The following is a 14,921-nucleotide window of genomic DNA, read 5'->3' as shown; positions in this document are numbered from 1 at the left end:
GTGTCTGTGGTCTTATTTCCGTAAAAGTTCATTTCACTTGGACCACTGATTTTTCTAATTTGTTTAAAATTTTAATTCCACAATTTAAAGACTCATTCATTCCCTATAGGGTTGGGCAATCAATTGAAATTTAGTAATGATTTTAATTTTACCATCTTAAATGTATTCGAGGAGAAACAATCAGTGAACCAAACGCAGCTGAGTTAAAGGGATACAAAAGGTCACATTTTCACAGTTTGTCTATTTTTGATCAGGAAAATAATTTTTCTATTCATTAATAAAACCATTCACCTTTCCATGGTTGGCTAGGAAAAAAAGCAAGAAATTAGCAAAGTGCATTTTCTGTCACATTTGTCTGTTTTCCTTTCACCAAGGTACGGAAAGCTTCTGCAGGTCCGGAGAACAAGTTGCTGATGACCACCATCATGGAGGGAGCTCTTTGGCTACTAATTGACGGCTGGTGAGAAACTAAAATAGTTACGCTAATCTTGTCTTTTATAATTTCACAGGTTGATGCAAATAAGCGTAAGAATATGCATATGAATTTTGGTGGCAATCCCAAATTTCAGACACAAGGTGACAACAGAATGTGACAAACCAAGCCAGGATTATCAGAAAAAAAAAAAAAAAAACTAAATGGCATAAATACTGCTCTGCCCTTGTCCCATTTACTGTCTTGTTTTTTCCTGTGGGAAAGCACTCGAGCAAAGTGGGGCGCAAAGCTCAACCCCCCCCCCCTCGCCGATGACCTCCATTTGCCTTGGCAATGTTGGACCTGCTTGAGCTTTTTAGGCAGCAAAAGCATGCCACGTTAGACAGAGTACATCCACTCCTGTTACACCCTGCCTGCCCCAGTTTTCATTGGTGTCACGGGGAGGGTGGAGTGGGAGGATAGAGGTCACATGGCATGTAATGCTCATCAGATATGCATTCATACCTGCATTGCCAGGTTGGATAATATTTGGCCAGCATAAGCGTCCCGCCAAGAGAAATGTCCTCACAAGAAAATTTGGCCCACAGATATCAACAGACAAGTACACACACACACACAATCGTCATTTTGAACTATTGATTGTCATCAGATCTCATAACTGCTACGCTTGGCTCATCCTTTAATCCACTTTTAACAGCTGCACTTTTTAGCTCTTCAACTTCAAGGCCCTTGTCTGCATGTGTTGGTGTCTTTTTAGCTTTGTGGGCACCATCCTTTCCATCCCATAATACGTTTTGGGGATATTTAGTTTGCTTTGTGTGTGTGTGTGTGTTTGCGCGCAAGTTAACGCTCTGCCTCGCTCGCTTTACTTCGTTAATCCTGCTGCCATCTCTATGGATCAGAACATCCACGGGGATTTGCCTGCCATTAAGCGATGGCTTTTTGCTCCGTGTGTGTGTGTGTTTGTGTGTGCGCAGACACACATTCCAGGAGTAGGAGGCTCAAGTCTTTTATTGGAAAACTGACATTGAGGCTGCCAGCAGACCAGCAAGCTGAAGGCACACATGGGATGCACAGCACGGATGCAAGGACGAGTGCTTGGATGGCGACGTTTTATTATTTTTGCTATTACTCCGCACATGGATGCAACCATCACGAAAGATCTACAGGTAGCACTTCCTTTATGTCCTGATATCCCCCCTGATGTTAGACATTTTGTAGGAATTTGTTTTTTTGGTGATCATTTCATTTTTTTATTTTCTTCCATGTCATTTCAGAGCTGCGTTAATCCCGGCATCTCCCAGATGACAGTCGACAGTAATGACGTTCATCGCTTTCACTGGTCAGTTAAAAGAAAATGATCACATCATCATTGGTGGGTTTGAGTTTTAATGCAAGTTGTAGATTTACCAATTGTGTTAGAGAGTGAAGAGGACGATTAAACTAAGAGGTGAAATTCCCGCAGTGACAGTAGCGATTGTGGTGTGGCTAATTTCAGCTCAGATACTTCATAATATTAATCACCATCACGTCAACACCTTTTTGACAGCTGTCAGTCAAATGTGAGTCACATGATTGTCTTTTGTAATTTCCGTTTACTGGTGCTAATTGTGGTGACCACAGTGCTACCCTGTTGGGAATAGATTAATGCACTTAGTTAACATTTTGGATTTGGTATCACCTTCAGTCTCTGTGCTGTGCCTGCTGCTGCTGCTGCCGCTGCCGGCGGCGCTGGCCCGCTGGGCATGTGCTCGAGCTTGTCCGCAGCACTGTACCTGCACGCAAGAGAAGAGCTGCAGCGTGCTGTGTGACCGCTCCAACCTGGCTGAGCTGCCCAGAGAGTTTCCCTGCGAAGCCTCGGCCATCAACCTGGACAAGAACAGACTCAAGTTCCTGTCAGAACGGGCCTTTGGTACCTTGCCATCGCTCAAGTCTCTCTCGCTGGACCATAACAACATCTCCTTCATCACACCTGGAGCCTTCAAGGTCAGAAGTACCACTATTACTACTACTCTCGCTCTCACAAATACCTACTTCTCCAGAATCTTTTGACTGTTCATTGGTCTTTGGGTCCTCCCCCAATTAAATGTTGTCTTCGGCCTACTCTCAATCAGCACTGTTGTTTGTTGCTCAGGGCCTCTCCAACTTGGTGGAACTGAAAATGGCGCACAACGATTACATCAGCTACCTTCACACCCGGGCCTTCACAGGCCTCAAGAAGCTGGTGCGCCTCGACCTGTCCGACTGCAACCTTTTCAACATCCCGGACCGGATCTTCATTGAGCAGACGGCGCTCAAAGAGCTGCTCTGCTTCCAGAACAAATTCCGCAGGATCCCCGGCGCCATCCGGGGTATGGAAAACTTGACCCACATCTACCTGGAGAAGAGCAAGATTGAGGCGGTGGCTTACAACTCACTGCTGGGCCTTAGCAGCCTCAAGTAAGTTGCTGTTACTGTAACTGGGATTGCAGGGCACATATAGAATAGATGATTCAGACTCACATTTACAAGGATGTGGAGAGATTTCCTGAAAGGAAAATTCTCCATATTTTTGCAGACAAAAGTAAATAAATGATTACCAAAAGAATACACAGTGCAAGAACAAGATTTTGGAAAACCTGATTTTAAATGTTTTGAAAGACCTTTATCCGGAATTTAAAGCATTTCTACATATTTTTTTTTATTTTGTAGCTTTTATTTCTTACAGCCAGTCTTGATTTTGTAACAATTTTCCTCATATTTGTGTTGGTAGGGTTTGAATATTTTGGTACTTGAAGTCTTTGACCGACATTCCCTTCAATTGTTACCGTATCATTCCAGGTACTTGAACCTCCAAGAGAACCGCATCAATGTCATCCACGACCAGGCCTTCCAAGACCTCGTGCGGCTGGAGAACTTCTACCTCAACGACAACCTGTTGTCTGACCTACCGCGACTTGCCTTTAAGGGCCTCAGTCGCCTCAAGATGCTCAACCTTGGTGGGAACCAGCTGACCAACATCTCCAAGACATGGTTCAGTGACCTGGTGGAGCTGGAGATCTTGTACCTGGACAGAAACCAGCTGGTGTACATTGAGGAAGGAACCTTTGAGAACCTAACCAGCCTAATCACACTCCACCTGAACAGCAACAACCTCACCACCCTCCCCTTCCCGGTGTTCCAGCCGATCTTCTTCCTGGGTCGTCTCTACCTCTTTAAGAACCCCTGGGAATGTGACTGCTCCTTGGAATGGCTGAAGGAGTGGATGGAGAACTATAATCTGGTGCGAGACATCCCGTGCTCGTCACCGACGTCGGTAGCAGGACTCGATCTGGGCGAGGTGGTCTTTGCCAGAGTGAACGGTACATGCATTGACCCCGCCGAACTGAACCTGACCACGGTGTCCTCAGAGGTGGCCTCCACTACAGAGAACCGCTTCAACAACCTAATTTCCAGGCTGCTGCAGCAGGAACTCCGGGAAGAGGCGCTCAATGGAACAGACGGCGCTCGCAACGGCACGCTGCCGGAATCTGGGGACAGACTGCTCGCTGCAGGGGTCAGAGGGCAACATAGTCAAACGCAGTTGCTGGCTGGCTCTTTCCTTGTGGCTTGGCTCCTCTTTGCTTTCTCCTGGATAAACAGTGGATTTTCTTGCACATGAACGAATGGAATATTTTCTAACCCCTGATGCACTGATATACATTGATTGATTGATTGATTGATTGATATCTTTACATGATGGACAATATTCATGATGAACTTATAAGAGAAGTTATCTTAAAGATATGAGGTGTTGATTTTATTAATAGGATTAGGGATTAGGGTTAGTTTTCTTGCACATGAGATTCTCCAACATAATGGCAGACATGCAGATTGAGATGATGACTTCATGTACCGCAACCGATATTGATAGATTAACTCATTACATACGAGAAGCAGGTGTTCCAGTCTAGTGTTGAAACAAATGTACACATTTAGTTGTTCAATTTGGTATTTTAATTAAGATGACCAATATTCATAGCACACGTGCTCTTTTTGTATGTTTCAAAGTTAAAGGTTGATGTCGTGAAACAGATGTCCTCTTCTAGCATTTTTTTTCTCGCTGCATAAAAGCATTAATCTTCTTATCGCTTGTGAGTTGTTGACGTGCCTGTGCCTCCTATGGAAGGACCCTCCCCCTTTCCCCATGCATGGTTGGGATCCCAATACACACAACACCGCAGTGTCATTGACATATGTGTATGAATGAGGATGTGAAAAGACTAATGAACATTCCTTTGATGCTCTATGAATAAACTTAAATATTATGACCATTGTGTGTGCTGCTTTTGTTTATGCTCGCAGATATTCTTGTAAAACAAGTGGACATTTTAGAACAAACTGAGTATGAATATTTCCCATAATAACAGGGCTACTACTGTATACACGATGCGGTACTGTCGTGTTTTTTTTTTTTTTAAGACTGTTATGCAAGTTGTTATAAAACATGCTTTTAATTTCATTCTCCATTTCAATGAGGAGCTCTTCCGGTCACTACCATCTGTGTTTTGAGTCATGTAAACATTTTCAAAAGCTCTATTTGCTGTGTATATGTAAATTAATGTATGTATACAATTTAAAAGTGTAATTAAAACACATGCTCCTCAAGTTTTTATGTTGTTACATCACTGAAAGCTCGCTTATACACGCGTGCCATTAGAAGTAAGTGACTGCATACCAGAGCACTGGGGCAGCCGGGACACATGGAATACTTATATAAATTTCCAACAATGATGTAATCAAGGAAATAAACAAAGGACTAGAGCTTCACACCTGTGACCTTTGACCATGATATTTCCCTAATAAAATGGCCTGTTATTAGGTACACTTGAAAATGGCGGTGTACCTAATGGAGTGTCCGAGTGATTCCCTCGTTAAGTGCAGGTGCGTGAAAACTTTTAGCTCCTTTTGAACGTGAAAGTGGCTAAAAGTTTTCACGCAGGTGCGCTTAACGAGGGTAACTTGGAAAACATATTGGAACGCGGCCCTGAGGACTAGAGCTTGACACCTGTGACCTTTGACCATGATATTTCCCTAATAAAGTGGCCTGTTAGTAGGTACACTTGAAAATGGCGGTGTACCTAATGGAGTGTCCGAGTGATTCCCTCGTTAAGTGCAGGTGCGTGAAAACTTTTAGCTCTTTTTGAACGTGAAAGTGGCTAAAAGTTTTCACGCAGGTGCGCTTAACGAGGGTCACTTGGAAAACATGTTGGAACGCGGCCCCAGGGACTAGAGCTTGGCACCTGTGACCTTTGACCATGATATTTCCCTAATAAAGTGGCCTGTTAGTAGGTACACTTGAAAATGGCGGTGTACCTAATGGAGTGTCCGAGTGATTCCCTCGTTAAGTGCAGGTGCGTGAAAACTTTTAGCTCCTTTTGAACGTGAAAGTGGCTAAAAGTTTTCACGCACCTGCGCTTAACGAGGGTCACTTGGAAAACATGTTGGAACGCGGCCCCGAGGACTAGAGCTTGACACCTGTGACCTTTGACCATGATATTTCCTTAATAAAGTGGCCTGTTAGTAGGTGCACTTGAAAATGGCGGTGTACCTAATGGAGTGTCCGAGTGATTCCCTCGTTAAGTGCAGGTGCGTGAAAACTTTTAGCTCCTTTTGAACATGAAAGTGGCTAAAAGTTTTCACGCACCTGCGCTTAACGAGGGTCACTTGGAAAACATGTTGGAACGCGGCCCTTCGAGGACTCGAGGTCGACACCCCTGGTTTAAGTGAAAAGTGCCACACCCTCGCTCACCCCCACTTTCTGATTGGCTATTTGATCTGTGACATCACTTGGACACTCCTTTAGGTACGCCACCATTTTCATGTGTACCTAATAACAGGCCACTTCATTAGGGAAAAATCATGGCCAAAGTTTAACTGAAAGTGAAAAGTGCCACACCCGCCCTCACCCCACCTCCTGATTGGCTGGTTGATCTGTGACGTCACACTGACACTCCATTAGGTACACCACCATTTTCAGGTGTACCTTTATGCATTTTTTGGACGTGTCAAGAATGTGTATTTGACTACTGGCTCTTTATTTTGGGCGTCACCAACACATATTACACAACGTAAAACACATACATATTGTCATATAAAGCAGTTAACCAAATGTTTTTGTTTTCATGCCCAAAAAAAATAAAAACAAGGAATAAAACACCAGACAAGTTTTAATGTTTATTAAAAAAATAAATAATAATAAAAGTAAATTTCAAACCAGCAATCTAATGTGAAATTGCAGTAGATATATTGGATAACAATATTTAGGCGTATATATGCATACACGTTATTTTAAGTGTTGAAAAATAAAGATTACCCAAAGAGAAGCATAATCTCCCCGTTGTTGCATAACGGCGCTTCCCTTCATGCAATAAAGTTAGCCGTTAGCTTAGAGAAAACGCGCATAAAAGAAGTGGCGTTGCAGTGAGTGGTTCTTTCTTTCCTTGGGATATCGTAAATCGACATTCTGGCTTACATAGTTGACGCCAGGAGGGAGACGCAACACGTTCACTGACTGATCCGCTGATGCACGGGAAGGAAGCCAGTTGACCCATTGACTCGTTCCCTCACTGATCCGTTTTCGCGATGAACTGGAAATGCAAATCAATCAATCACTCACTCACTCACTGACTCGTTTACTCACAGATCCATTCGGTTAGTAAACAGGAAATGCAATCATTGCGAAGCACTGGCATAGGAGGACATCCAGCCAATCACCTTTCAGGATCTCAAACAGCTGGAATGCTACTATCATCTTTGACATTTTTTCTTTATTTTTTTAATCTCTTTACAGAGGGACACAAGGAACACTGACCAAAATTGTCCACATGCATGATTCGTCTTTTCTTTTCCCTAATAATAACAACACATGTAGGGATTTATTTAGAAAGTTCAAGACAGTGTCAGTGGAGTGAGAAAATAAAAAAAAAAAAAAAGAAAAAAAAAAAGAAAAAGAAAGTAGGAGGAGGGATGAATAAATAACGAGGGCCGAAGCATGTTTGTGTGCTTTTTCTTTTTTCCAGTCAGATGGGTCCACCCACTTTGGCAATCAGGGGGGGGGGGTACTTGTCTCTTGAAAAGAAACACCTAGTAAAAAAGGTCCTAGCCGGCCAGTACAGACAGACAATATTCATTTTGTAGTACAACACCACGATGACGATGGTGAGGTGGTCTGGGGCGACGATGGTGATGGCGTTGGGCGGGCGACTTGGCTTTAGTAGACCCAGGAGACGGGCACCCACTGGCTGCTGTTGCACACCAGCTCCACGGCCTCCTCCAGGTGGCCGATGGTGTCGTCGATCTCGTTGTTGATGATGGTCTGGTCAAAATAGTGCATGTACGTCTTCTGCAGGATCTCAGACTCCTTCTGAAGACGCTGCAAAGACTCATCCTGAGAGGAGGGAGGGTCCAAAGTAAGTCAGACGACACCATGTTTGCTCAGGTCCTTGGTTTATGTATTCCTCCAAAATCTATGAGATCATTCTTGTGAACATTACAAAATGATTTTCTTCAAAAACTACATTTTTGTTTGATTAATTTAAAGGTTTTGTGTTGTTTTCTAAGCCGCTTGGTCAGACTTGGTAGCAGGCAAGGGTAAAAACATGCATACGTGACTAGACAACACACGACAACATTAATATAACTAGCAGGTGTTAGACCATACTTACTGGAAGCGTGCGACACCACCTGGGCGTCTGCAGGGGGCGCCATAGAAACATGCATGCATTGTTTGCAAAGATAAAGCAGCAATCAGACACATGCAGACGCCAGCATGCATGCATGCAAATGGTAAGACGTGCTCATACTTGCACATGCAAATTCAAATAAGCGTGTGTGCATGCGTGTGTGTGACTTACCTCGTCGATGCCCGGCGTTATGGTTGGTGCTGCGATGAAGACCACGTATGGGGCAAATTCGGCTGTGCGAAGCACTTTCAGTGCCTATCAGAAAGCACACACATACAAAACAGGTGTAATTACGTGATGTCTTTTCACAGTTCTGAGGTTTGTCTTGCAAAATTACACATATTTACAGTTTTTACTGTATGACATTTTCTTTTTCATAAAAAGTCATTCTTGTAAAATTGGATATTTTCTTCAATTTGTGTCAAATTCAGTATTGTTCTCTTGAAATTACACTTCCAGCCATAATCTTATGACCTATTTATTATAAAACCAATTCATATTTGATTGACCTATTTATTATAAAACTAATTCATATTTGAATTATAAACATTTTATTTTGAGGTGATAGATAATGTAACATTATTATAATAAAACTGAAATGCTTCATAAACATGGATTCTTGTTTGATACATTGTCGTAATATTAAATTTTATACATATATATTTAATCTAAAATTTGTAATTATATATTTTTCCCATTACTTAACATATCCAATATTAAACCAGAGAAAATAAGGTCTTTTTCTAATCAAATATATTTTGTCACTTCTCTATTTTTCCATACTATATTTTCCTTGTAAAATGTCATCTTATTTCTCATAACTTAATACAAATTATTCTCATAGGACAGGTTTTTGTAACATTCTCACATTTTTTGGGTCATATTACAATGACACTTAACCCTTGATACTTTTTTTTTTGGGTCATATAACTTAGTTTTCTTGACATGCCCAGTGAATGCAGACATAGACCTGTGGCTCGACGTCCAGGATGGCGACCAGTCCCTGCTGGTGGATCTTGCGAATGGTCTCAAGGCGCGTGCCGTACATGGCGTCCTCGTGGCTGCCGTACTCCAAGTACTCGTTGTTGCTGATGTCCTGCATCATCTGGTCGTGCGACACAAAGTAGTAGTTCTTGCCGTTCTCCTCATCCTTCTTGGGAGGTCTTGTCGTGTCTGTGGGACGCATAGAGGTAGAGTTTAACATACCTGTCACTTCCACCAAAGGATATAGTGTTTGTGTGTCTCACGTGGGATGGGATAAGCAAATCTGTCGGGGTGTTTGGTGATGAGTGTGTTCTTGATGTGTCTCCTGCCAACGCCGTGAGCACCTGGAAAACACGTCCGTTAACAATGGATAAAACGCACAAACACTTTCATCAGACTTGATTGAAACAATAAGGTGAAAAGGTCTCACCTAACAAAACGAGCGTTTTCCTCTTGAAGGCGGGCAGTTTGACCACTTCCTCATAGGTGACCAGATCTAATTGGTCAAACACTGAAGGGGTGGGGCAAGAGAGAGCGACAGAAGAAGCGTTAGTGTGTGTAAGGGTTGAGAAAAAAAATAGTGGGACACTTTTCCCATAACAAATTGCCTTACATCAAGGTCAAACAAACATCACATACTTATTTTATTTCAGTGGGAAATATTTTTAAATGCATTTGATGATGTCATGCAATGCTGCATTTTCCAAACCTGGAAAAGATTCTAATTCAAAAAAACTATAATTTCAAGCTCCAACTTTTACATGCAAAATATGATTAATATAATAATTCAAAATTCAAAATAAACTTTACATAGTATTTTAGTTCCATTGCAATGGTTGGAAGTGAAGTTTATAACTCCCCAGTTTACTGGAGAACATGTCTGCTGTTTTTAACATACTATGTCACATGAAACAAAATACCCACAAGTCAATGCGGCTGACACAACACTTCTTGCATTATCGAAGCCATGTCTGCCTCGTCTTAAAACTTGTTTCCATCAATAAATACTTGGGGCACGCAAACACACACACACGTACAAAAAGCACACAAAGCGGCTTCAGTCTTCTGTTGTTTGGACGAAAACAACAACGCAGAAGTGAAAGGCCGCCAGCGACAGACAGGAAGTAACCCGCAAGGGGTGCTTTCAAAGTAAAAGCATAAAGGAGGAGGAGAGTGACGTCAGCGTGGTTACTTACATGCACAGAGGTCGTTCAGTAGGAGCAAGCAAGAGAGATGGACAGGAGGGTTACAAGAGTAGTTTAATACGCACACATACGCAAGCACGCACAATGTTGATATGAGTGTGAATCAGCTACTTGGGAGACTTTTGACTTTTATTTTTACTAACAGTCCAATTAAGAGTGTGCCTATTAAGAATGCTTTGTCTTGTTGGATTTGTGAGAATCTACTGGTTCATTGTCTCTTTAAAAATGTACTTAAAACATGTGATTTTTTGCATACCTGCGTTGTGCTTGGCCAAATACTTGTCTTTGTACTGCTTCTTCTTCTTGCCAAACCAAGTGCAACTGGCCTGTTGCTCCTGCTTGGTCTTCTCCATGGCCATGCATGCCACACGCCTGCCGTACACACATGCAACAGGTTTGCCTTTCAAAGTGAAATGCTTCAAATCCTAAAATGACTGCTAAAATTATTGTGAAGGCTAAATGGCTAAAAAAAAATAAGGGGAAAACCACAGCAAAAAAAAAAAAAAAAACACTCCACCCACACACAAAAAAACTACAAGTTTAAATAAAATTACCACAACCTCCCAATCCCACAGGTAATAAATAATAATAATTAAAATAATAATAATAATAGTGTATCTTAAAACGGCAGTAAATCCTTAAAAAAAACCTAATAAACAAAAATAAAGTACATCAGTTTGCATGAGTTAGTGGCACGAGTGGTTCGTCTCACCACTCCTGCAGCTCGGGCGATGGGATGAGGCCGGCCGTGCCGTTCTTGGTGTTCTCCAGCTTGCCTTGCCACCAATTGTGGTCATCCTTGGAGATGATCTGGATGACGTCGCCGACGCGGAAGCGAATGCCGGCCTCCTTGCAGGGGATCAGCTCGTCCTTGGAGGGGTCGTACTCGAACTGAGCCCGCACGTAGATCTGTGGGAAGGAGGGTTGAGGGGGGTTGAAGCCAACAGTGTGCCGGTCGGGTGAGCTAAAAGGACGGACAGGGTGGGAATTTGCTGTTGCTGGAAATTGGCGGACACCGAGAGAGGAGCGGCTAGGCGAGGCAAGGCTAGACTAAACTAGACTAGATGTCTGTGGTAGTCACGGCACAGGCCTTGTTTGTTTGGTCTAAACCACTTTGTGCGGCGAGAGGGGCCTGGGTTGGGGTTCCGGAGGGGGAACGAAGGCCGATATCTTACCTTGACAGACATTTTGTCCTTGATTGGAGGTCTGGGTACAATCTATGGATTTGAAAGCATCACAAACATCATGCAAACACACCTTTGAACACAACACGTGTGTCTGTGTGTGCACCTTTGTTGGTGTTTCCTGAAGATTGATTTATTTAGCAATAATTGATTCAGTAGTTTTAAACCTAATTGTATTGTGTAATGATGATTACACATTAAAACAAGGTATACAATTCTACCGAAAGCTATGTAAAAGGTTAGTAGGGTGTTTTGTAAAATAAACAACTATGACAGGGATGATGAGATGACGTTTAGTGAAGGTTGCTTTGCTGATTTTAGGGAAAGGTCGAATTTTGGGGTGGGTGCTGTTAACAACGCCTGTGCCATAAATACCACAGAGTTCAAGCTGATGTAGTTGTCAGTGAAAAATGTTATTTTAGAAGGCCAATGACTGGCTGTCCGGAGTAGGGAAGAGGGGGCTGGTCTGGGTTGGGTTATGACCAATTAATCGTCACTTTTGTTATATTTTCAACATAAAAGCAGCAAGGACATCACACTGATGGCTGAAACTTGACTTTGGATTGTTGGATGAGCTTTGAAACACAGCAGTCAAAGGGGGGGGGGGGGGCACATATAGCTCTCGCTTATGACAGAGAAATTGTATGAGCATGTTTCCACCAAGCAATAAACTTCAGTTCAGTTCATCACGATGGCATTTGGAGTAGCAAATGTTCTTATGTCACATCCAGTCCATTTTCTTTATCACGTGTCCTTACTAAGGTGGCGGGTGAGCTGAATCTTATCCCAGCTGACTTTTGGGGGGGAGGAAGGGAAACACCCTGGACTGGTTGCTAGTCTCTGTCATAAAGGATCATATTTACACCAGCCATTTTTTGTTTTCCGGTAACATATAGATGCTGATTGGTCGTGCTGACATATTGCTTTTTTTTTTTTTTTTTTTTTTTACTGCTCCACTTTGCCGCAGTCGCAAAAGGTATCATCATTCTGTCATTTGGATTTTTGCAATTTTCCCGCAGTACTTTGCCCTAAAGCAATGACAGTCAAGCTTCGCAAACGGAAACCGGATCATACAGCTTGGTGGAAAGCGAGGCCCTCGAGAAGCAAGCGGGAGTCTGCGAGTTTATATTCACCTGTCGACCTTTGGGCTGGATGGTGGACGGCAGGTCCTGAGGAGAATGAAGAAGTATTGAGGAGTAGAGAGAACACATGGGAAGGTCAGTGAGCTTGGATACAAACATTAGCAAGGCATCGTGGCAGCCTATTGCGTAACATTAGAACCGTCCTCCAGAAGAACAAAACACCTGTTGCAAGCGAAATGCGTGACCAAGCCGATGTGCGGTGTCAGCTAAGATGCACAGCACACAGCGGGCGTTAAAGAGGCACACCAATTTGTGAACTGAGATATCGGACACAATGAAAGGGGGACCCATTGGAGAACAACACAGGATTGATGTGGAATATCTGCCTTGTGAAGGGTTTCTCCATACAATTAAAACAAACATACATCCTGGCGGAAGGTTGAAAAATTTGTAAATAAGTGGGAAGGGCTGTTTTTATCTTGTTGTTTTTTTCTCAGGGTCGGGAATCCTTACCAAGATAGAACTGTTAATGCTGGAGTGGCCATTGGCAGGGGATTGCCTGGACGTGGTAGGGGACTCTTTCTGAAATAAGACACACATGTCAAGAGAGCACACACGCACACACACGCACGCAGACACACTGGGGCCGAGACGCACCGCGGCATTGACGTGATTCACACCGTCATGCCAAGGGAATGAAGAAATCACATGGAATGTCTTCCTTGCTATATTGTGGTTCATAGTTCAGACCGCTACAATATCAATGAATTCTAAAGCGATTTTTTTTTTTTAAACAGTATGCAGGGAAATCCCAATTTTACTTTGCTTGCCTGCAGCAGTCCCCAAACAGTGCCACTGACCTCTGTGGTTTTAATTACTTTTAGGGGGGTTTGTAACAAAAAAAAAAAACGTTTGAAAGGAAAGATCATCTAAAAGGAAGGCGTGCATATGATGGGACAGGTGTTTGTGATTCCTGGAGGATAACAAAGGAGGGTTATCGAACATGAAGTGGGGAAGTTCCGGTATCTTGGTTGTGAAATTGGTGTGCTGGATATCCAAGTCACCCAGTGGCAGCAGAACACACACAGAAACGCACACAATCCACCTCACACAAACTTGGCATCCTTGCAAGCGGTTAGTGAGGAGATGAGTAAAGAAGAAGAAAAAGAACAGGAGGAGGAGGAGGAAAAGGAAGACGTTACCTCACAGGAGGAGCCCTGTGTCCGGTAGCTTGGCACTATTTTAAATGTGATGCTGCCTCGCATCTCCTTCTGCAAACACACACATGATGTTAAAACACAACAGGTGCTGACCGCTTAGCTTTTTTAGCACCTCCACACACACGCTCACCAGCATCTTCTGCAGCTGCTCGACTGTCTGGTTGGCCACGCTGATGCCATTGATCTCCCTGATCTCATCTCCAACGTGCAACGTGCCTGATAAGACAAAATGGTTTGGATTCTTTAGACGCCATCACATGACTCCCTATGTCCAACAATGGGTTGTTGCTTGGTTATTTCATCCACGTTTTGGGTTTGGCTACCTTGTCTGTGGATCATGCCTCCATGCATGATGCGAGCCACGATGCAGTTGTTGGAGTCGTTCATTTTCAGTGTGATGCCCTACAGCCATCAAGAACATAGATGAGCGAAAGAAATTAAACCTGACGTGTATATAGCGCCCCCCTCCACATATTGCAGATTTTTAAGTGATTATTTTTTATAGTATACTGTACAGGTAAGCCTGAATTTAGTTGTGCACCTTCAGTATAGCAACATGTGCTGAAACACGTTGGTGAGCTATGGAGCATTATTAACAGCAAGAAGAAGCGGAGAAACCTTCAGAGTCGTACAGTATCTTTCACACTTGGTAAATTGAATTGATGTTTGATAATCATGATAAATATAAGTCTATATCGGTGAGAGTTTGCGAATATAAAATATGTGCCTCAGTTCAATAAAGGTTATGAATCTCATCGGTCGAGTAGAGGCGCACCATGGGCTCGTCCGTGTTCTTCTGGAATTGCACCAGGCGCACCCTGGTGACGTTCTCCAAGTCCACGTCTCCGTTGGTGCTTTCGGGTGAGTCGCCATTCAGGTAAGGCGAGGTGGGCGGTGGCGTCACCCTCAGCGCCTCATCGCTGTAGACCTCATGCGCCACCACATCGTGGGCCTGCAGCAACGCCTTTGGTGAAAACAAAGCACAAATACACCTTTGAGAAGGTTTCTGCAACATTTCCTCGTGGCAAAGTACAAGGTATGGCAAGAACAGCAAAAGCACCAAATCTACAGCCAGATACGCATGTCAAACATTATGTTGAACACTTCAAA

At 43.2% G+C, this 14,921-nt stretch overlaps 2 protein-coding genes across 30 annotated transcripts in view; one reads left to right on the top strand and one right to left on the bottom strand.

Annotated features, from left to right (window-relative positions):
• The first annotated feature begins 135 nt into the window (after positions 1-135).
• Positions 136-4,725, top strand: nyx (nyctalopin). 2 transcript variants are annotated; one of them, XM_049727328.1, is made up of 5 exons: positions 136-1,602; positions 1,711-1,775; positions 2,121-2,419; positions 2,568-2,872; positions 3,254-4,725. In XM_049727328.1, the coding sequence occupies exons 2-5, from the start codon at positions 1,754-1,756 to the stop codon at positions 4,071-4,073; spliced, it is 1,446 nt and encodes a 481-aa protein (XP_049583285.1). In that variant the 5' UTR covers positions 136-1,602; positions 1,711-1,753; the 3' UTR covers positions 4,074-4,725. The 2 variants fall into 2 exon arrangements, with proteins under 2 accessions (XP_049583285.1, XP_049583283.1); XM_049727326.1 differs by having other exon boundaries at positions 1,711-2,419.
• Positions 4,726-6,615: 1,890 nt separating this feature from the next.
• caska (calcium/calmodulin-dependent serine protein kinase a) overlaps positions 6,616-14,921 on the bottom strand; it is a 58,705-nt gene continuing 50,399 nt past the window's right edge. For 10 of the 28 annotated variants that reach the window (XM_068651578.1, XM_049727351.2, XM_049727361.2 and 7 more), the window contains 15 exons: positions 14,587-14,775; positions 14,135-14,213; positions 13,942-14,027; positions 13,794-13,862; positions 13,105-13,173; positions 12,643-12,678; positions 11,501-11,542; positions 11,038-11,234; positions 10,582-10,697; positions 9,551-9,631; positions 9,384-9,464; positions 9,107-9,309; positions 8,308-8,391; positions 8,119-8,145; positions 6,616-7,841 (listed from right to left, as the gene is read on the bottom strand). In XM_068651578.1, the coding sequence (XP_068507679.1) occupies positions 7,665-7,841; positions 8,119-8,145; positions 8,308-8,391; positions 9,107-9,309; positions 9,384-9,464; positions 9,551-9,631; positions 10,582-10,697; positions 11,038-11,234; positions 11,501-11,542; positions 12,643-12,678; positions 13,105-13,173; positions 13,794-13,862; positions 13,942-14,027; positions 14,135-14,213; positions 14,587-14,775 (1,536 nt within the window). In that variant the 3' untranslated portion in view covers positions 6,616-7,664. The remainder of the gene's footprint in view (positions 7,842-8,118; positions 8,146-8,307; positions 8,392-9,106; positions 9,310-9,383; positions 9,465-9,550; positions 9,632-10,581; positions 10,698-11,037; positions 11,235-11,500; positions 11,543-12,642; positions 12,679-13,104; positions 13,174-13,793; positions 13,863-13,941; positions 14,028-14,134; positions 14,214-14,586; positions 14,776-14,921) is intronic. The other 18 variants (XM_049727355.2, XM_049727357.2, XM_049727346.2 and 15 more) reach the window with 10 other exon arrangements.

Source organism: Syngnathus scovelli, chromosome 8 (assembly GCF_024217435.2).
Source record: "Syngnathus scovelli strain Florida chromosome 8, RoL_Ssco_1.2, whole genome shotgun sequence".
Lineage (NCBI taxonomy): Eukaryota > Metazoa > Chordata > Actinopteri > Syngnathiformes > Syngnathidae > Syngnathus > Syngnathus scovelli.
The sequence above is the reverse complement of the archived record's forward strand: the minus strand, read 5'-3'. Positions and strand labels throughout refer to the sequence as shown.

Excerpts from the sequence above, each read along its gene's own strand:
- nyx (XM_049727326.1), top strand. The coding sequence starts at position 2,081 with ATGCACTTAGTTAACATTTTGGATTTGGTATCACCTTCAGTCTCTGTG. Across the intron at positions 2,420-2,567 it reads TCACACCTGGAGCCTTCAAG|GGCCTCTCCAACTTGGTGGA; the intron begins GTCAGAAGTACC and ends TTTGTTGCTCAG. Across the intron at positions 2,873-3,253 it reads CTGGGCCTTAGCAGCCTCAA|GTACTTGAACCTCCAAGAGA; the intron begins GTAAGTTGCTGT and ends GTATCATTCCAG.